This window comes from Chelonoidis abingdonii, chromosome 6, assembly GCF_003597395.2.
Source record: "Chelonoidis abingdonii isolate Lonesome George chromosome 6, CheloAbing_2.0, whole genome shotgun sequence".
In the NCBI taxonomy this organism is placed as follows: Eukaryota; Metazoa; Chordata; order Testudines; family Testudinidae; genus Chelonoidis; species Chelonoidis abingdonii.
The window spans coordinates 5,030,259-5,051,194 of NC_133774.1; the positions used below are offsets into that span (position 1 = coordinate 5,030,259).

At 46.9% G+C, this 20,936-nt stretch overlaps 1 protein-coding gene across 1 annotated transcript in view; it reads right to left on the minus strand.

Annotated features, from left to right (window-relative positions):
• DNAI1 (dynein axonemal intermediate chain 1) overlaps positions 1–20,936 on the minus strand; it is a 291,024-nt gene that overhangs the window by 166,330 nt on the left and 103,758 nt on the right. Inside the window, exons 14-16 of the mRNA XM_075067475.1 lie at positions 15,427–15,516; positions 7,604–7,691; positions 979–1,058 (exon numbers count right to left, since the gene is read on the minus strand). Of these exons, the coding sequence (XP_074923576.1) occupies positions 979–1,058; positions 7,604–7,691; positions 15,427–15,516 (258 nt within the window). The remainder of the gene's footprint in view (positions 1–978; positions 1,059–7,603; positions 7,692–15,426; positions 15,517–20,936) is intronic.

Genomic DNA, 20,936 nt, shown 5'->3' on the forward strand with positions numbered 1-20,936 from the left:
GAGGAAGGAATGACTGATGACATTTACCCAGAACCACCCGTGACAATGATTCAACCCAGAATTCCAAGGGGCAGGGGAGACTGCGGGAACTATGAGATAGCTATGGAATAGCTACCCACAATGCAACGCTCCAGAAATCGATGCTAGCCTTAGACCATGGATGCACACCACCGAATTACTGTACCTAGTGTGGCCGCATGAAATCGAATTTATAATATCTGTTTTATAAAACCGGTTTAATGTAATTCGGAATTATCCTGTAGTGTAGACGTAGCCTAAGTATCACTGGACACTGTTTCCATTTTCAAGACTCTCTACAAAAGAGAGGGCTAGAAACCCCTATGATTCAAAAAAAGCCAACACATTAAATTAGTCCTGCCATTTCATAGTCACGAGGGCGGGGGCTGTATTCCTCTTCATTTCTCTCTCTCCAATCCTTTTTAGTGCTGCACCTGCATTCTGGGCTGCAGTTTGTACAAAAACCCTTTCTACAAGATTCTATTCTATATAGCAGGGTTTCTCAAACAGGGGTCGCCGCTTGTGTAGGGAAAGCCCCTGGGAGCTGCTGGAAGCAGTGGCCAGTAAGTCCCTCAGCCCATGCTGCTTCCAGCAGCTCCCATTGGCCCGGAGCAGTGATCCGCGGCCAGTGGGAGTCATGATCAGCTGGACCTGCGGATGGGGCAGGTAAACACACTGGCCTGGCCCACCAGGGGCTTTCCCTACACAGGCAGCAACTCCTGTTTGAGAAACCCTGCTATATAGGTTCTTTTAGGCCCCAGTTGCAATTGCCTCTACTCAGGCATATTCCAGAGACCCACCAGAGCTTCCCATGGGCATCGGAGTCCACCCATGGAGATCTGATTGAAGGACTGAAGTTGCATTTTATTACTTATTCTGGGGAAATGACTAAGACAACACCCCTATAAAAGAAACAGCAGTGATGAGAAGTAAAACAGGTTTCCCTGAAATGGTTTTTACCTTATAGATTTTCCCTTCTTCAGTGCCAACGAGAAATAAATAATCGATCTTCTTGTGAAAATCAAAGGAAGTACCACAACCTATTTGAGAGAGAGAGAACTGTCAATCAGAAAGATGGCCATGACATCAAGCATAGATTTCTTGATTATTGCACAAATTCCATCACTGAAGGTTTTGAAAAAAAAATTTCATATTGCACTATTATCTGGAGCCCCCCAGTTGAATTTGGGGGCCCACTGCCGGGGGTGCTGTATAACTACATCGTGAGGGATGGTTCCTGCCCCACAGAATTTGCAGTCTGACTAGACAAAAGGTGGGAGGAAAAACAGACACACAGAGAGGGGAAGTGAGGTGGCCAAAGTCACAGAGCAGGTCAGTGGCAGAACCCAAGTCTCCTGAGTCCATGTCCAGTGCACTAGGCACTATATCATACTGCCTTGCCAACTGGCCACAGAAGTCAATTGGTGAAAGGATTTGAACTCATGGTCTTCAGGGCTGCAGAGCAGCAGCACACTGTGTAAGTCACCAGCTGAGTCAAAAAAAATCAGGTGCCTAATGTCAGGCTCTTATACAGACACCAGAAAATACCCTCATGTTCTAAAGTGCTGAGTACCCCACAGCTCCCCCCGAGAGGGCAGTACTCTGTACAGAATGTAACAGTGCTACCTGGCACCATCAATCACATACAACTGAAAACAGAGAGACTGCTCCTCAAAAGCTCCAATTGAAAAGGAGGAAGGGCAGACACAAAACCTTAATCAGAAATACCTGCTAGATGAACCACAAAGGTGACAGTCTAAGATGTGCATCTACGGTATTGGAGCCCAAGTTTACTACGGCATATTTCTACGGGTCAGTAACTAGGACTTATTGTCTCTCTTTCTTTGGGGTCAAACTCCAGCCAAACAATTCAAATGCTTTTAGTGAGTCCATGACACAGCAAGTATAGGTCAGACCTCTTCCTGGAAATGCTTCCCACATCTTCTCTAAGATTTCAGTCTCTAGAACAAACTGAGCCTTCTCTTCCCTATACTATTTCAAAGAAGCTTCCAGATATTCCAGGGCACAGGCGCCTCTAATTTTCCCTGGGGATGCACAACCCCAGGCCCCATCCCAACTCCACCCCTTCCCCCAAACCCCACCCCACCTCTTCTCTGTCTCCACCCTACCTCTTCCCCACCTCTTTCCACCCCTTACCCCAAGCGCGCCTCGGCCCTGTTCTCTTCCCTCCCTCCCAGTGCCTCCTGCACGCTGCGGAAAAGCTGTTCTGCAGCATGCGTGCAGGAGGCGCTGGGAGGGGGAAGAGTTGATCAATGGGGGCTGCCGGCAGGCAGGAGTGGTGAGGGGAAGGAGAACAGCTTGGCTGCTGGTGGGTGCTAAGCACCTGCTAATTTTTTTCCATGGGTGCTCTTGCCCTGGAGCACCCACTGATTCAGCATCTATGTTCCAGGGCAGCATTAGATGGCAGCCTCTCCCCTTCTCAGCAAGACACTATATCAGAGACGTACTTTCCCTGTACTCCACTATGTTCCCACAGAACATCTCATCAAATTTGCCAAATCTCAGTTCTTATTTCAAGACTCTACATGGTGTGGGCCCTGGATCCCTAAATGACCTGTTCACTTGTGGAACTTCTGCTGCCCTTGGTAGCTCCAATCCAGAACAATAGAACCATCTAACTCATCGGTAAAACTGGTGTGTGCTGGAGGCAAGGTTTCTTTTCTAGAATCTGGTTCAAGGCTGTGGAATTCATTTCTGAAGGAATTTAGAACCACAAACCTCAGCACTTTCTGAGCCAAATAAAGAACTCACCAGGACCTTGTTTTCTTCCTAAGAAACATATAGTGTATTCATTTCATAAGTATCTTTTAAAAAAAAACAAAACAAACCCCCACACACACACACACACCTCCCCCCCCCCCCGTGACTTTTCCTGCTTGGGGAGGAATGGAAAGGAAACCTCATGTGACTCATACAAGTTTCCTGTTTATTTTTAACTCTGGAAGGCACTCAGCATGGCAACGGGCATAGCGGTAGAATCTACATGTACCAGAGCTGCACTGTTTCAAGAACAGATCCTTCCCCAGGATGACCTTAAGAAAGGAAGAGAGTAAGTCTTCTCCCTCCAGCCCCATCTTGGCATCTCTGGATCCAAGGATGTTGTGTCCTTTGTTAAAAGAGGTTATCAATCGTAACTGTGCAGGATTCATTGAGATCTTCCAAGTTCTGCTGCTGTAGCAGAATACTACACCATCTTGGAAATCAATCTCACATGAGATTTTAAACACTGGCTGTTGCATTCACTTAGATTGAAAGGAAACATCTTAAATTGTAACATAATAACAGCACCAGTGGCGGCTCCAGGCACCAGCACTCCAAGCACGTGCCTGGGGAGGCAAGCCACGGGGGGCGCCCTGCCGGTCCCTGCGAGGGTGGCAGTCAGGCTGCCTTCGGCGGCTTGCCTGCGGGAGGTCCATCAGTCCCGTGGATTCAGTGGCAATTCAGCGGCGAGTACGCTGAAGCCGCGGGACCGGCGGACCTCCCGCAGGCAAGCCGCAGGAGGCAGCCTGCCTGCCGTGCTTGGGGTGGCAAAAAAACTAGAACTGCCTCTGAACAGGACCCTCACAGTTGGTTGGGCTCCATTCATAATTCATACACACGTGGGAGGGAAGAGGAAGGGATCAAAATTGCACTGCAACCTTAATTCTGGCATTTCCTAACTCCTGAGTGCTCGACTTTGCAACTTTAATAATGTTCTTTAAATGCAGTTTGTGTGTAAGTTCCTAGATTTTTTTTAAAAATCTGGAATTCCTTCACCCCCAATGAAATTCCATCATGTAAGCATCGTATTGACACCTACATGATATATCAGAAGGATTGGGACCTTTAGATCCACCACACAGACTTCTGCCACTTGAGTTAACAAAGTAACTGATAGCAGTAGCAGGTTGTGGCCCAGCCCTAGAAGAGGATGAGACACTTTACCACTGGGTTTCACAAATATTTGCTAACAGCAGAAGGCAAGTCAGGAATATAGGGTCCCACTCCAGGATCTGAATGGCAGTGTGCTCTAAGGGGCACAGACTTTTCTACCCCACCCCATGCAATCAGTCCCTGTTCTGTCTCTCTACACTGTCCCCCACCCTGCCACTGGCTCCTTACCCCAGTCCATTCTGCTCACTCTGCTAGTCTCTACTCCTTAGATGTATATCCCAGTCCCATTGCCCCAAAAGGTGAAGTTTCCTCCCTCCACTCTCCCAGTCTCCCTACATCCCCACTCCCAGTCTCCTTGCTCAGCCAGTCCCAGTTCCCTCCCTCATTCCCAAAGCTATTTCTCACCCCACCATGCACATTCTTTGAAAATCTGTTTCCTGGTAACATTAACACATAATAATACAAAAGCAACATGGAACTTCACAACACATTGATTTACCTTGGATATCCTATATTGTGACTCACCATCAGTACGTATCAAAGTAATTCCCTCTCTCAAACATATTACACTCTCTACAAACTGCCAACTCTGAAAGATTCTTATATGCAGAGGGCATTTCCTTCTGCAAGCTCTGTAAGGCTATGTCTTCTCTGCCAGAGGATGTTGTGAAGGCCATGTCTTTAACAGGGTTCAAAAAAGAACTAGATAAATTCATAGGGAATAGGTCCATCAATGGCTATTAGCCAGGATGGGAAGGGGTGGTGTCTCTAGCCGCTGTTTGCCAGGAGCTGTGAATGGGCGACAGGGGACAGATCACTTGATGATTACCTGTTCTGTTCATTTCCTTGGGGGCACCTGGCATTGGTCACTGTCAGTAGACAGGATACTAGGCTAGAAGGACCTTTGGTCTGATCCGGTATGGCCATTGTTATGTTCTCTGTTCGTGTGATGGAGGCAAGGAACTGGTAGTTTATACCTCGTTGCAGCTAGTTGAGGTCAACCTTAGGTGAGAGGGAGATGGGTAACATGTTGAGCTTGACTAGCTACATCTAGACAGAAAGAACTGCAATTGGAGATGTGATTGCAGCACATGTAGGCATACCTATGCTAGCTTTAATCTGGATAGCTCAGGTGCCAAGAGCAATGAAGTCACAACAACACTGGCTTCAGCATGGGCTGCACAAGCCTGCCTGGGACCATGGATAAGTACTCAGGCAGCTAGCCTGAAGGAACTCAGACATGAAACTGCAGAACTACTAACTATAGCTTGTAACCTATCCCTGAAAACAGCCTCTGCACCAGATGACTGGAGGATAGCTAACGTAACACCAATTTTTTAAAAGGGCTCCAGAGGTGATCCTCGCAATTACAAGCTAGTGAGCTTAATTTCAGACCCAGAGAATTATCAGACTGTAAAGATGCGAGATTCACCACCGCGGCGCCTCCCATTGGTTGTCCAGGGAATTAGCTTTCCAGCCTCCGGAGCACCCCCTGTCAGTCGGTGTCCCTCCCAGATCCTAGTGCCCCTTTGTCTTGGGGGCTGCCCCCTGACAGTACCCCAACAGTTTCTGGGTCTCCCCACCCAAGGGAACCCCCACACACTATCTCTACTTCACCTCAGAATCAGGCTACTGCCAGTCACCATCTAGCCCCCACTCCCTGGGGCAGACTGCAGTTTACAAGCCACTCATCACACGCAAGGAAGGTTTGGACCTGCTGCCTCCGCCTACCCTTGGGCTGCCCCTGCAACACCAGTACCTATTTGGTCTTGCACAAGGCCAGCAGCCTGGGGAGTTGCCAGGTAGGAGCTCCCCAGCTCCTCTCGCCTTTCCCCAGCCCTGCTCCACCTCAGGTAACTTGGCACGCTCCCCAGCAGCCAAGCCCATCTCCCTCCACAGCTAGAGAAGACTCTTTTTGCCTCTGGCTCACAGCCCTTTTATAAGGGCTAGTTGAGGTCTGTTTGGGGCATGGCCGCCAGCTGTGCCTGCTTCCCCAGTCAGCCTGGGAGCTGCTTGCCCCACCACAGCCCTCTCCTGGGATGTTTTAAACCCCTCAGGGCAGGAGCAAGTGACCACCCCTGCTACACAAACCAACACGATTTGTTGGGGAAGAGTCAACAGAGCTTTTGCAAAGGGAAATCATGGCTTTGAGGGGGTCAACAAACGTGGATAAGGGTGAGCCAGTAGATACAGTGCATGTGGATTTTCAGAAAGCCTTTTATAAGGTTCCTCACCAAAGGCTCTTAAGCTCTAAGTAGTCATGGGATAAGAGAGAAGGTCTTGTCATGGAACAGTAACTGGAAGACAGGAAACAAAGGTTTGGAATAAATGGTCAATTTTCACAATGGAAAGAAGTAAACAGCGGGATCCCTCCAATGGATCTGTATTGTGACCTGTACTGTTTAACATATTTTTAATGATCTGGAAAAGAGAGTGAACAGTGAAGTGTCAAAATCTGTAGATGATAAAAAAATTACTCAAGATCATTAAGTCCATATTTGATTGTAAAGAGCTACAATGGGATCTCACAAAACTAGGGAGACTGGGCAACAAAATGGCAGATGAAATTCAATATTAATAAGTGCAAAGTAATGTACTTTGGAAAAAATAATCCCAACTGTACATATGTAATGATGAGTTCTAAACTAGATGTTACCACTCAAGAAAGAGATCTTGGAGTTGCCATGGACAGTTCTCTGAAAACTTTAGATCAATGCACAGAATAGGTCAAAAACGCTAACTGAATGTGAGGAACTATTAGGAAAGGGATAGATAATAAAACAGAAAATATCATAATGACACTATATAAATCCCTGGTGCACCCACACCGTGAGTACTTTGTGTCCTGTTCTGATCAGCCCAACTCAAAACAAATTCAGCGGAATTGGAAATGGTTCAGAGAAGGACAACAAAGATGATCAAGAGTATGGAATGGCTTTCATACAAGGAGAGAGCACAATATTAGGACTGTTCATCTTAGAGAAAGGGAGATATGCTAGAGGTCTATAAAATCAAGAATGGTGTGGAAAAAGTGACTAGAGAATTGTTATTTACCCTGTTCCACAATACAAACATCAGGGGACACCTGATGAAATTAGTAGACATCAGGTTTAATACAAACATTAAGAAGTACTTTTTCACACAACGCATAGCTAACCTGCAGAACTCATTGCCTTGGGATGTAGTGAAGGCTGAAATCAAACCTGAGTTGAAAAAAAACTAGTTAAGTTACTGCAGGACAGATCCATCAACGGCAATTAATCAAGTTGGATGGGACGCAACCCCAAGCTCCGGGTGACCCTAAACTTCTGATTGCCAGAAGCCGGGAGTAGAAGACACAGAGAATCACTCAAAAAATGCCCTGTTCTGAACATGTCACGTGAAGCTCTGGTATGGGCCACTGTCAGAAGACAGGATACTGGGCAAGATGGACCATTGGTCTGATCCAGGGTGGCAAGTCTTATGTTCTCATGAGCTAGCTAGATTGAAGCTAGAGTGGGCATGCCGACCCTACAATTACCCCTTCACATGTAGACTTAGATCAGCTAACACGCAAGAGGAGTAACCTTTCTTTAAGAGTCTCTCTCCCATCTCCTCACACCAGGAGAGGTCTCTGCTTTAATTTCTATGGATGAGTGATTAGAGACTTGGTGTCACTGATTATCAGGATGGTGAGAACTTGGGCTCATACCAATTGTTTGCAGCTGCAGTCCCTCTGGCCCTTCCATCGTTGTTCCCTCTACTGACAGCTTGATGACATCTGAATGAACCAGCTCATTCTGCAGGCAGAGGAGACTTCAGATTAATAAGTGTCTTTGTGGTGACAATACAGAGACTGTCATTGCTTGGAAATAGCATGTTTTCTTGAAGAATTTTAATAAGCTAAACATTAAATTACTTATCATTTTGTGCCAGCAGTCGGTAGCTTGCTAAAGCTGTGTTTTACTTACTGTGAACTTTGCTTACCTTCCCTAGGATAGAGAGTCTCTACCACTCATGGACTCTCCTGGGACCTTATCACAGCAGGACACTCACGTGCACACACCCAGATTACACACACCCTCGTTTCTTGGGTCAAAATTTTCAAACTTGGGAGAGACAACTACCTCATTTAGGCACCTATTAAGTGGCCTGATTTTTTTGCAGAAATCCTGATCACCTGCAGCTTTTGTTGACTTCAGTGTCTCTCAAAAACAGGCTGATGGTATTTCAGGTTGGCCACGTTCCGCCCGAGCCCCCCCCCCCCAATTAAAAAAGAGAGGCAGTCAGTATGAGCAAAAGGTTTAGGAAATGAAAGCCTTAATCTATCTAGCCATTAAAATCTACATCCGTTTCTCCATCAGTGCCACGAGGATAATACTAATATTTACAGTAGAACCTAAGAGTAACGACCACCTCAGGAATAGAGGTCGTTCGTAATCTGAAAAAAAGGTTATGGATCTTTCAAAAGTTTACAACTCAACACTGATTTAACACAGCTTTGAAACTTAACTATGCAGAAGAAAAATGCTGCTTTCCTTTTACTTTTTTAACACAGTACTGCACTGGATTTGCCTTTTCCCCCTTTTGTTTCTGCTGCTGCCTGCTTGCACACTTCCAGTTCCAGATGAGGTGTTCAGTTGTCTGGTCAGTTTGTAACTCTGAGGTTCGATTGTACTTGGCAAGATCAACTTCTGCTTTGTGTCCCATCAGTGTAATGGGGAGTAGAACGTGGGCCATTGTTTGTGTAACACTATATTAATACTGTGATTGTTAAAGCCTATGAATTAGCACCCAGTACCAGGTTTAAAAGGGCACCAGTGCCGGGCTACACTCAAAAGGGGCCCCAGCACAGCCCGCTCCACTTGCCCTGCACTCTGAGCTGCTGGCTCCTCTCTACCCCCTGGCCCCTCCCTCCCTACTGCTAGCTCCATTCAGCCAGCCTGCGGGCCCAGGGCTTCTCTCCACCTCATGGCCCTGCTTGTTGGCTCCCTGCCACCTCCTGTTCCCTCGCCCCCACCCCCACCCCTGCTCACTCCTCTTGGCACGCAGTCGGCTGGCTGAGGGCTCCTCTTGACCCCCATCACTAGAAAGCTGTTGATGGTGGCCTCCCAGCGATGGGGGTGGAGAGGAGCCCTCAGTCTGTCTCTCCAGGCCCATCTGCTTCGGGATCCCCAGGGGTGGGGCTCGCCTCCACTGACGCTCTGCAGAAGTGGCAGGCTGGGGAAGTTGGTGGCTGTCATCCCTCCCCCACCCCTGCAAGGAAACGCCTCCTCGCTGTGGGCACCACCAGGGCCAGGCAGGCAGGGATGGGTGGGACCCCAGGAGACGGAGCTGCTCTGTGCTCCTGGGCTTCAGCTGTCCTGCCTCCTAGAACTGTGCTCTGAGCGGGGATCCTTGCTCTGTGCTGGCTCAGCAGGGCCAGTAAGTGCAGAGCAGGGCAGGGTTAGGACAGTGGGTCTGTGAGGGGGCAGGAGGAACTGGGCAGTGGGGGAGGTTTGTGTGTGTTGGGGTACTAGGGAGTAGGGGTTCTGTTTCAGGTGCTGGGCAGCTGTGGTGGGGTTTGGGCAGGGGGCGCTAGGCAGTGATGGGGGTGTGCAGGGTGCTGTGCATTTGTGGTTGGGGAGTCTGTGGGGCACTGCGCATACGGGGTCAGGGGATGCTGGGTGGGGGCATTGGGTGGTGAGGCATGGTCCTGCCCCTGAGGGGTAGGGGCACGCTGGCAGCACAGGGCTGGGCAGGCCAGTGTGCATTGATCTGGAGACTGCTAGTTTGTAAACAGTGCCCTCGCACTGAGCAGGGCGGAGTGGGGCTACCCTCACCATGCCATGCTCCATTGCCCTGGCTGGCCCCTCGCTCCGAGGACAGACCTCCCCCCACCATGCTCCATTGCCTCCATGGGGGCCCACAAATATGTTTGGCACAAGGCCCACAAAAGGTTAATCCGGCTCTGTTAGGATCTTGCCTATTTTTTTAAATGTCCCTGTTACCATCTAGGTAACATGTAGCTTAACGTCACTGTTTGAGAATCAAGTGACAGCAACACACAGGTAGGAGTTCCCCCCTCAGAAATAAATGCTACGTATATTTTTGTTTGTATCATCATAACATTTAGGAGCTCTAATCATAGACAGGACCACACTGTGTTCTGTACCAATACAGAACAAAAAGACTGTACGCTCTTTAGGGCAGGAACAATCTGGGTATCAGAGGAGAGACAACACGATACAGACAGACAGATGGCGGGAATAAAAGGAAAGAAAAAATAATAATGAAACAATGAGATAGTGTAACAATCTGCTAGTCTATTCAGGAATTAGTGTATTTCTGCATAATGGGAGCTCGTAATGAATGAGAATACATTGGGGTTGGGGGGGGTGATAAAAAGAACACGGAATTACAGATTAAATTAGTGACCACCAGGGCCTGAGATTGGATGTTTTCATGCAATGTTTAGATTTCACGGCCTGGGCATTTTGAGAACCACGCATTGCTCGTGACCCTGTATCTGTACTGGTGGAGGAGGTGGCTGGGTCCTGGGAGGGAAAGGGTTTTCCGTGTACATTTCAAAAGCAATACATGAAACACCGGATGAATCTTCAGAGAGCAAAGTAGTTGAAATACAAATGTGACTGGATTAACATGTCACGGGATCCTAAAAGGGCCAAGGAACGAAAAGTCCAGCTTGAGAGCAGATCTGTCCGTGTGGATATGCTCCGTGGAGAACCAGACCTTTTGTCCCACTGATCAGGTGGGCCCTTGGTATCAATACTGGTCTGCATACAGTCTGCTCTTGCTTTGACCAGCTATTTTTTCACTTGTTTCTGGGCCCAACAAATCCTCTGTATGAGGCTGAGACAGCTGGGTAATTGGGGGTCATTGCAGGTGGAATCGGGGGTGATACGCATAGTTGGTAAAAAAGCTTTGACCCTACAACAATGCAGACCATGTGTCTATGCAAACTCTGTGTAAAGGAGATGTGAGGACCAATCATCCTGGTGCTGAGTGATGTAATGTCGCAGATACTGCTTGAGGATTTGGTTGGCCCTTTGACTGGGGATGGTAAGTGGAGAAAAGACATGTGCAGACCACCAGCAGGCACAAGGCCTTGCGCCAGAACCAGGCCATGAACTGACACCCTTGGTGGGAGGTGATGTGCTCTGAAAGGCTATGGAGGCGAATGGGATCACTAATCCATAGCTGGGCTGTCTCTGCAGCAGAAAGAAGCCTGTGCAGGGCATGAAGTGGGCCATTTTGGTAAAGTAGCCCACTTCTGTCAAAACTGTTGTAAATTTGTACAGTAATTCTGGTAATTCTACAATAAGGTAGCTGCACAGGGTTTAGATGGGGTGTCCAAGGGCTGGAGGAGACTGCAGGGCTTGTGGTATGGTGTGCTGGCACAGGCACAAACATCACAGGAGGCAATGAATGATTGTATCATGGGGAAAACCATGGGCCACTAAAAAGGGTGGGATATTAATCATTCGGTCTTAAAGCCCTAAAAGTGTCCTCCTAGAGGAAAGTCGTGGCATAGCTGCAGGACTGCAACACTTGCAGGTCCCAGGAGAACATAAATGCAGTCCCTCATGTATGTGATCCCTTCCTGGGACTCATGCAGTTGCTTATTGATAATGACTTGTTCATCAGGCAGAATTCCTGAGGCAGAGTGTATCAGTATGAGCATATCCAGGTGAATAGCTAAGATGAGAAAGTTATGGAATTTGAGAATGAGGGTTGGTCCCTGGGTGGGGGCTTCTGAATTGATACCATATCTTTCGGACAGGACATCAGCCTTGATGTTTTTGGTTTTGTGGCCATATGTGATGATTAAAACCAAATTGTGAGGAAAAACAGGGCTCACGGAAGCTTTCGTTGGTTTAAGGCCTTCGCCCCATGGAGGTACTTTGTATTTTTGTGATCAGTGAATACCTGGACCGGGCAGTGAGCTCCTTCAAAGCACTGACACAATTCTGTAACAGAGTTTTTTTTAATTACCAGAAGTTCCTTAGCCAGGATTTCATAGCTTAACTCTGTGGAGGTGAGCTTCAGTGCACAGGTGTAATGTTTGTTTGGGACCAAATCATTTGGAGAGGACAGCTGCAGTCAACATGCTGGAAGCATCAGCTTCTACAATGAAGGCTTGTACGATGTCTGGATGAGCCAATATGGGTCCAGTAGTGAAGGGAAGTTTCAGCTGATTTAATGCATGCTGGCACTGGAAGACTAATAGAATAGGGCATATTTCCAAAGGAGAGCAGTGAAAGGACTCCATTTGTTTTGAAAAAATTGGTGTACCTCAGGAAGCGTTGCGGGTCACATACAGAGTGGGGAACTGGCCAATCATGGACAGCTTGGTGCCTGTGTGGGTCCATCTGGATCCTTTCTGGGGATAAGACAAAGCCGAAGAACTCTGTGGAGGCTTAATTGAAAGAATACTTCTTGAGCTCGTCATCAAGGCCAGGCTGCCGTAAGCATTCTAGCACCATTTCGATGGGAGTGGTATGCTGCTCTGCATCATCAGAGAAGACCAATATGTCATCTAGGTAAACTATTATGCACTGGTCCAATATGTCTCAGAACTCATCATTTATGTTGGAAGGTGGCCAAGGCACTGGTCAGCCCAAAGGGCATTGCCAGATATTCATAGTTGCCATACTGGGTTTGGGACGCTGTCAAATAGCACTGACATGGTTTGGAGGAAGACTTCCCAGTTCAACAGTCCTGGGCTGTCGCATGCCTAGTAGGGGGAGGTCCAGTCTAATGCTTGCCCAGACAGCAGGCTGATAACCAGAATCACCTTTCTATAAGTAGTATAGAATAGAGAATGGCATCATGAACAGGAGGTAGCACTGGTTTATAAAACCCTGGCATCGCTGGTAATTAGCATCAAACTTTTCTGGCAGATGCATCGTGTAACAGGGCTGTGCAAGCCATGTCTGGAGTGCAGCTCTTTCAGCATGCAACTGTCCGACTTGCTCCAGCAACAGCTGGTTATGTGAGGTCAGCCTGATGACCTGGGCCTGCAGGGCTTGCTTGTACTACTCATATGGGCCCAGTGCTCCTAAAGGGTTAGCCAGGTCCATTCTGCCATGACTGGCTCCGGGGTGACTCCTGTGAGCTAAGTGGTCCATGCATACGGTCCTGACCAGAATGTTGGCGGTCTGACCTAGTGGTTGGAGAAGGGGTCTGGACACAGGCTGAGTGAGATACTAGGAGATCAGAGTTCAAGACAGGCCAGAGGTCAGACTGAGTCAGGTGTCAGGAAGGGTCAGGGTACCAGGAAATCAGAATTAGGCAGTAGCAGCATGTTGTGCAAGGGGAGCAGTCCTAAGTAGGGTGAACCTAGATGCATGGACAACTTCCTGTTCCAGTGCTTGCTTTAAATAGAAGCAAGGAACCAATCAGAACTCTCAGAGCTCCACCAATGAAATCCCAGGACTGAAGTCCTAGGTTGAAGTCAAGCTTCTAGTTTTGGTGATTATTAGCCCGTCATGGGATGGCAAGTTGGAACTTACTACCTCTTAAGCACCTTATGGATTGAGGTTTGAGACGTGTGGTCCCTAACAATACATTCCTGGGGCTTGTTTATTGCATAAGCCATTCAGAAATTCCACAGGGAAAAGAAACTATTGACAATCGCTGTCCAATGCACTTCCAGGGTTACCAAACAATAGTAGTATGTTAATTTAATAATCTCAGAGCACGTCACAAGCATTAGTGAAGTAAGCCTCAAATACTTCCCCTAAAGGAAGGAGTGCCATTATCCCCATTTTACAGACAAGGTGCAGAGCAGTTAAGTAATGTGGCCCAAGTTCACACAGGAAGTCTGAATCAGAGCTGGGAATTGAACTCCCAGTCCTGGACCTTAATCAGACTGCATCAACTAGCTAATCAGAGCTGTGCTGTCATTCCCACAACTGATGCTTCTGTTAGGGAATGATAAGGTCCAAGCCAGTGAAACCCACTCATCTAACTGCAGACCTTTTGCACAACATTTCAGGGACAAAGCAGAGCTGCCTAGTGGCTCAGCATTCCAGAGACAGGCTAGGATTACGGGAAACACCCTCATGAAACACATGTTCTGATGTTTCTTGAAGTTTGCCATAGTGATTTTGTCTATTTCTAACTGACAGTGCTACTACTGTGCCCAACTCCATCAATATGAGAGAGATGAAGCAAATAAATACCCTGAAATGGAATTCTTCTGTCAATCTACCTACCACCTGTCAGGGTGATGGATTACCTACACCAACAGGAGAACCCCTTCTAAAGAAATTTCTTTGCTTCCCTGAGGAGGTAGCTCTAGAGCAGGGGTTGGCAACCTCTGGCACGTAGCTTGCCAGAGTAAGCACCCTGGCGAGCCAGGCCAGTTTGTTTATCTGCCACATGGCCACAGTGGCCACAGTTCGCCATCCCAGGCCAATGGCGGTGGCGGGAAGTCACGGCCAGCACATCCCTCGCCTGCACCACTTCCCACTGCCCCCATTGGCCTGGGACAGTGAATCGCAGCCAGTGGGAGCCACGATCGGCCGAACCTGCCAATGCAGCAGGTAAACAAACTGGCTCGGCCTGCCAGGGTGCTTACCCTGGCGAGCCGCGTGCCGGAGGTTGCCGACCCTTGCCCTAGAGCTTTAAGCTTCTATGTATCTTAAGGTTATCCAGTTGATTGTGAAATAAAGGACGCTGAAATCCTCAAGCAAGAAGGCATTTTTCATTTTGTACCAACAAGAAAAGAGAAGGTATGGAGGTTTTGGGACAAACTGCCAAACTTATTTTCCTAAGTTGCACCCTCAAAAGGAAAAGTTAGTTGAAATGCTGAGCAAGTTGAAGCCTTCCCAATCACTTCCTGGATTTAACAAATCTGACCTCTTTAGTTAACCATTTCCTAAAAGGGTGATTTTTTTTGGTAGTGGAGGGAAAAATAGAAAGAGGTCCATTCTACAGTCAGCTCTCTCATTAATGGTGGATGTTCTGTGCAATGAATCACACTGGATTCTGGCAACTTCAAAGCAACCTGGTGGAAAACAACCGCTCCCACTGAGAGCCCACTGATCTGCACACAGCCTGCTTACCAATGCTGCATGCAGGACCAAGGGTTTGGTGCTCAAAGAGGTGTGGGCTGTCCCTGTTCACTTCAAGTAGTTTAACACTAAAACCCAATGACAAGTTTTAAAGACTCATATTAGAACCGTTGATCATTAACAACCTCTTCTTTTCATGCCTAACTCATTATTATAACACTATTGTTTGCAGTGTTCATGAAGCTGGGTTGGTCTCAGGACATGAAAGACAAAAGGTGGGGGAGATAATATCTTTCCTTGGACCAACTTCTGTTGGCGAGAGAGAAGTTTTCAGCCTATGCAGAGCTCTTCTTCAGAGCTGGGCCTTCCCAACAGAAGTTGAGCCAATAAAAGATATAATAATGAGAGGCAAGGTGGCTGAGGTCATTAGTGCACTTGAGATTATTACTTTTGAACTTTGTAAATAATTTGCTTCAATTAGGCAAGGGAGAAAATATCACAACATAACATTTACCTTAACTAAAGTCCATGATACAATCCGCCCATCTGAAGAGATGGAGAAGAAGTTCAAATTATTGTCCAGGTCATCCTTCTGCCATTTGACCTAAAAAAGGGCAAACACAACACTCATTGTTGGCATGAAAGCACTCAGCAGGGGATAACTACAGAGCAGTTGGTAAGATGGAGGTTTCAAATCATATGGAGATATACCTATCTCACAGAACTGGATAGAACCCTGAAAGGTCATTGAGTCCAGCCCCCTGCCTTCACTAGTAGGACCAAGTACTGATTTTTGCCCTAGATCCCTAAGTGGCCCCCTCAAGGACTGAGCTCACAATCCTGGGTTTAGCAGGCCAATGCTCAAATCACTAAGCTATCCCTCCCCCCCTAAATGAATGAGTTTCCTTTCAGTTGAAGCACTCCACATTTAGCACTACCCCCATTGGCACCCCCTCTTGCAGCTGACTAGGGGCTGAAGAGGTTAAAGGGAGCCTGATGGCATGGACTTTGGTCCTATTCACATTCATCTGTTTTTCCTAGACAGTTTTATAAGCAGCCAACATCATACAGGATTTCAACCTTCTTATCAGCCCCTCTCTCTGTCACTCTTGTGGCTAGTTCTTTCCAGCTGTGATATCAGAGGTAGATTCTAGTCATCCAGATCAGACTTGCCACAGAAGTGAGACAAAAGAGGTTCTTCTGCATATTGAAACCCTCTGCCACTCTCCCCCTCTGCAGTGCGTTGACTCTGCAATCCAATCCATGCAGACAGAGCCCTGCACTCATGTAAGGCTCTGTTGATTTCAATGGGACTCCATTTGGGCAATCTTTTACACACCCACAGAATCCAGCTGAAGTCAATGGGAGGCAAGCGTCTGCCTGTACAGCTCGAACCGCAGGATGGAGGCCTAAGGGATCAGTAAGAAAGCGCTGGTGTTTTAATGCTGCTTGAACAATCAGGGACTTTGCTTATAGGCTCACCAGGATATGGCCTGTGCTGCCCACGTCTCTACAGCACCTACCAGCAGCGGGTTTTGAACACGATCACAATTAAATTGTGGAAAAATTCTAGCACTAGATTCACAAAAGGAGTTAGGCACCTAATTGCCACTTCAGGTGCCTAAATCCCAGAATTAGTCCCCACAAAACCCCTGCTCAGCTGCCCCCAAACACTGTAGGTGTCTAAACTCCCTTAGTGCCTGAATGTTTGCAGTAAAGGTTCTGCAGGTGCCTATGTTTCTGCTTCTGTGCAAGTACACTGAAACCCCACACCAGTCACCTGGGCAGCTAAACCGCAGAGCGATGCACAGTCCAGGAGAATGTAGGCACGCCTCTGCTTGGCTCACCTGCTGGGCCTGGTCCAGTAAGCGTGCTCTAAACAAGCTTACCAGACTGGGTCCTGCACAAGAGCTCACAGAAAACAGCTGGAGGGGAGGAGCTTCCTCAGCACTTGTAGCCCAAGGATTGGCATCCTCACCAGCCCGTGTTCATTATTCAAATATCTCATGATGCACAAACACCACTGCTGATTTATCTGGAGCTTTCCCTTGCGTTACTGCCCTTGCTCTACCTGTACCTGGATGGGAGGACGTCAGAGTCTGGGCTCCTTTGCAAGCATTAAGTGCAAGTAAAGAAATACATTGAAGAATCAAGACATCTTTCAATGTATTGCTGGAGGGATAAGATGCCAGAGTATAAATAAATTGCTGTTGATGGACTGGCTGCAGCTCCTGTTGAAGTCAATAGGAGCATTGCAATAGATGTCAGTGAAAACAGGATGGGGCCCTGTGTGGTATCTATTGGGACATTTACACTCAAGGAATGAGATTCAGTCCTGTGCAGAGGGACCCAAGGGGCATAAGGGGTGTCTAGGCCTTGTGCTAGAGGAAATATCATCCTTCAAATAAATAAATAAATAAAATAAAAGGGTAAATTCTCTCTACTACTTCAGAGCATTTATCTGCCTCCCAAGAAGATTTGCCTTTTGAATGTGACTGCTCAGTGACAGAGATTAGAACAGAGATAAATGTTTTGAGATTTATAAGAGAGATTTCAGTGAGACCAAAAGCACCAAGATTGATCCAATTTTCTGATCCTGAAATCCAATAAGACTGAAGAGTAAAGGATGACCTGTCACAACATCTGTCCACTTACAGTTCTGGAGGGATCGATCAGCAGAGCATGGGCACAATAACTTACAAAGACTGCTCCTATGATTTCAATGGGGTATTTGTCTCTGCCCGAGTACCTCAGAAGATCTATTTCTCTAAACATCACGCATTAAAAATTAATCGGATTATCACAGAGCATACCAAATACTTCATCTACGACAATCTATTTATGTGGCATCTATTTCCAAAAAGGAAGCTGTATTCTCAATATTGTAATTATGGGTATTCGGTTTTTTGGTATTGCTCCCTTGGGGAAAAAAGTGTTGATCCTATAAAAAAAGTTGTTTGTATTGTGAAGACCTATAGAGCATGAAAACTAAGCAAGAGACTCACTGAAGAGAAATTAATCCTCTAGTGAAAAACACACTGTTCTGAGGAACTAAAAATGAAAGTTGAGGAAATCCATTTCAGCATATTTTGACATGCTCCCTATATGGCCAGGACAAATGATTGAAAACGGAGTAGCAGGCTTATAACTCTTGGACTAGAAGGGCTATCATATGAGCGGCAACTATTGCAAGTCACAGGCAGTACGTGCCAGCACGGCTCTGTTCTATCTTGCATAAATGGAATTGCACAATATGATATACCCAAAAATAAAAGTGCTAATTACGTTAGAGTCGCTTCTTTTCAATGCTATGTACCGAGAGCGCTGTTTTGCAATGCTAAGAGCATCCATTTCAGATCCATCTACCTAGGGCAGCACACGTTGATGACAATGGTTGTCAGTGTTGGATACTCCCTTAGTCAGACCCCTTCATCTGATGCTGAGGAAGATGAGCCAGATTCATTGTCGACACTGTTACAGGAAGTGTGATTGAGAGTATGTTCTACCCGGACTCTGTCACGCTCTCCGTAATGGTTGCTTCACGTACGCTAGCTGCTAAGCTGTTCTCTGAATTAGTGAAGGGGTGGCAAGACCAGCTAGTGGCTGACAGCTTTAAAAATCAGGCCCTAGGTCTCAGAAGTTGGGCACCTAAAATGGAGATACCGCAAATTAAAGGCTGCTTTTGAAAATGGAGCCTGAACTTTAACTTATCATCATATAACTAGCTCTTCTTCATTTGCCCAACCCTTTGAGGTAATCCTCCCACCCCTTAACTCACGTACACCTTCTTCAACCCATCTCCTTCTCAAAGGCCTGGGGAAACAGAGAAGTCTTTAAGGTTAATTGACTCAGACTGAAGACAGGGAAGCAACATCCTGAGTTGAGTTCTTCTCATAGAAAAGACCTGCCACCATGTCACCAAAGTACTACTGCCTAAACAAGAGGGCCATTCACTCCAGAGTCTTGGTGCAGGATCACACGGGGAAAAAATGGTTTCTAAGGTAGCCAAGACAGAAAACATTTAGAATTTACAGATCAAAAACAACTTGAATTGTATCTGGAGGTAAAGTACAGATACAGAGCACAGATGTGTTGTGCTCCTTACAAGGATCAGCACTAATGACTTGTCTACATGGGGCTACTCAGAAAAGTTAACCTGAATTAATTTTTCAAGTGGTTTAGTTAAACCAAATTAAGGCCACTTTAATTCTGAAAAAGAGCACTGTCAAAAACAGAGAGTTAAGGGTTAATGTTTCTTTTACCTGTAAGGGGTTAACAAACAGTGAACCTGGAACACCTGACCAGAGGACCAATCAGGAAACAAGATACTTTCAAATCTCGGTGGAGGGAAGTCTTTGTTTGTGTGTTCTTTTCTTTGTCTGTGGTCTCTCTGGGTTCTGAAGTGACCAGACGTATCTACTACAGCTCTCTAATTATAATTTTGAAATAGTGATATTGATAAAATGGGGTTAGTCTTTTTGAATTTCTTATTTGGATGTGTTAGTTTGCGAAAGTATTTTAATTTTATTTGCTGGGGGAGAGGTTTTCCTCTATGTCTATATGCCTGAAAGACCCTGTAATATTCCATCTTGAATTTACAGAGAATTCTTATTTTTTCTTTCTTTTATTAAAAGCCTTCTTTTTTAAAGACCTGATTGATTTTTTCCCCTTGGTAAGGCTCTAAGAAACGGAGTCTGTACCCACCAGGGAATTGGTGGGAGAAGAGAAAAAGAAAAGGAGGCAGGGGAGGGACATTCCTCTCTGTGTTGTGATTCAAGGAGTTTGAATCAAGGTGATCTCCTAGTGTACCCAGGGCGGGAAAGATCCAGGGAGGAAGAAAGGAGGGGGAAGGGAAATGGTTTATTCCCCTTTGCTGTGAGACTCAAGGAATTTGGGTCTTGGGGTCCCCAGAGAAGGTTTTTGGGGGGACCAGAGTGCCCCAAAACACTATACTTTTGGGTGGTGGCAGCCATCAGCTCTAAGCTGGTAATTAAGCTTAGAAGAATTCATGTTGGTACCCCATTTTTTTGGACTCTAAGGTTCAGAGTGGGGCTAGAATACCATCACAAGCACCCACATAGGAGTTGAATGTATCCACTTTAAATTCACAGCTTTAGTTAATTCAGATTGACTTTTATCAGTGTCTCTGTGTAGACAAGCTGGTCTACACTGAAAAGTTAGGTCTATCCAGCTACACTGGCTTAACGTAGTTAAGCTACCCTAAGGGCTCAGCTACACTTGCGAGTTACAGCGCAATAAAGGAGCCCCGGGCACCATAGCTCACTCCCCGTCCACACTGGTAAGGCACGTAGAGCGCTCTGACTCCACGGCTACAGCACTGCTGGTACTCCACCTTGGCAAGAGGAATAATGTTTGCTGTGCCTTGGCTACAACGCACGGGAATCATTGTGAATGAGGTGTTGCATTACTGAGCTCTGATCAGCCTCTGAAAACGTCCGATAATCCCCTTAAATCAGGTGGCCACTCCTGTCATTGTTTTGAACTCCTGTAGGAATGTGGAAATGCCCTTTCAAAGCTCCATTTCTGACAGCTGGCATGCAAGCCATTAGTGCGGAATGCTGTGTGAGAGAGAGAGGTGCTGGGGAGCGGGAGATCTGCTTCTGTCTGAACTTACAAGACAGCATGCTGACATGCTCTCAACCCCCAAAAACCCACTGTCCCCCCCACATACACACAACACACTCCCTGTCACGCTCCACCCCCACCTCCATTTGAAAAGCACATTGCACCCACTTGCATACTGGGATCACTGCCCATAATGCACCACTCCCAATGTCGCTGCAAGTGCCGCAAATGTGGCCACACCAGTGCGCTGGCAGCCGTCAGTGTGGACAGACTGCAGCGCTTTCCTACTGCGCTCTCCAAAGGTGGGTTTACCTCACAGCACTCTACATCTGCAAGTGTAGCCATGCCCTAGCTCCCAATATAGGCAGTGCTAGTTCAACGGAAGAATTCTTCCATCAATCTAACTACTGCCTCTCGGGGAGGTGGATTAACTATAGT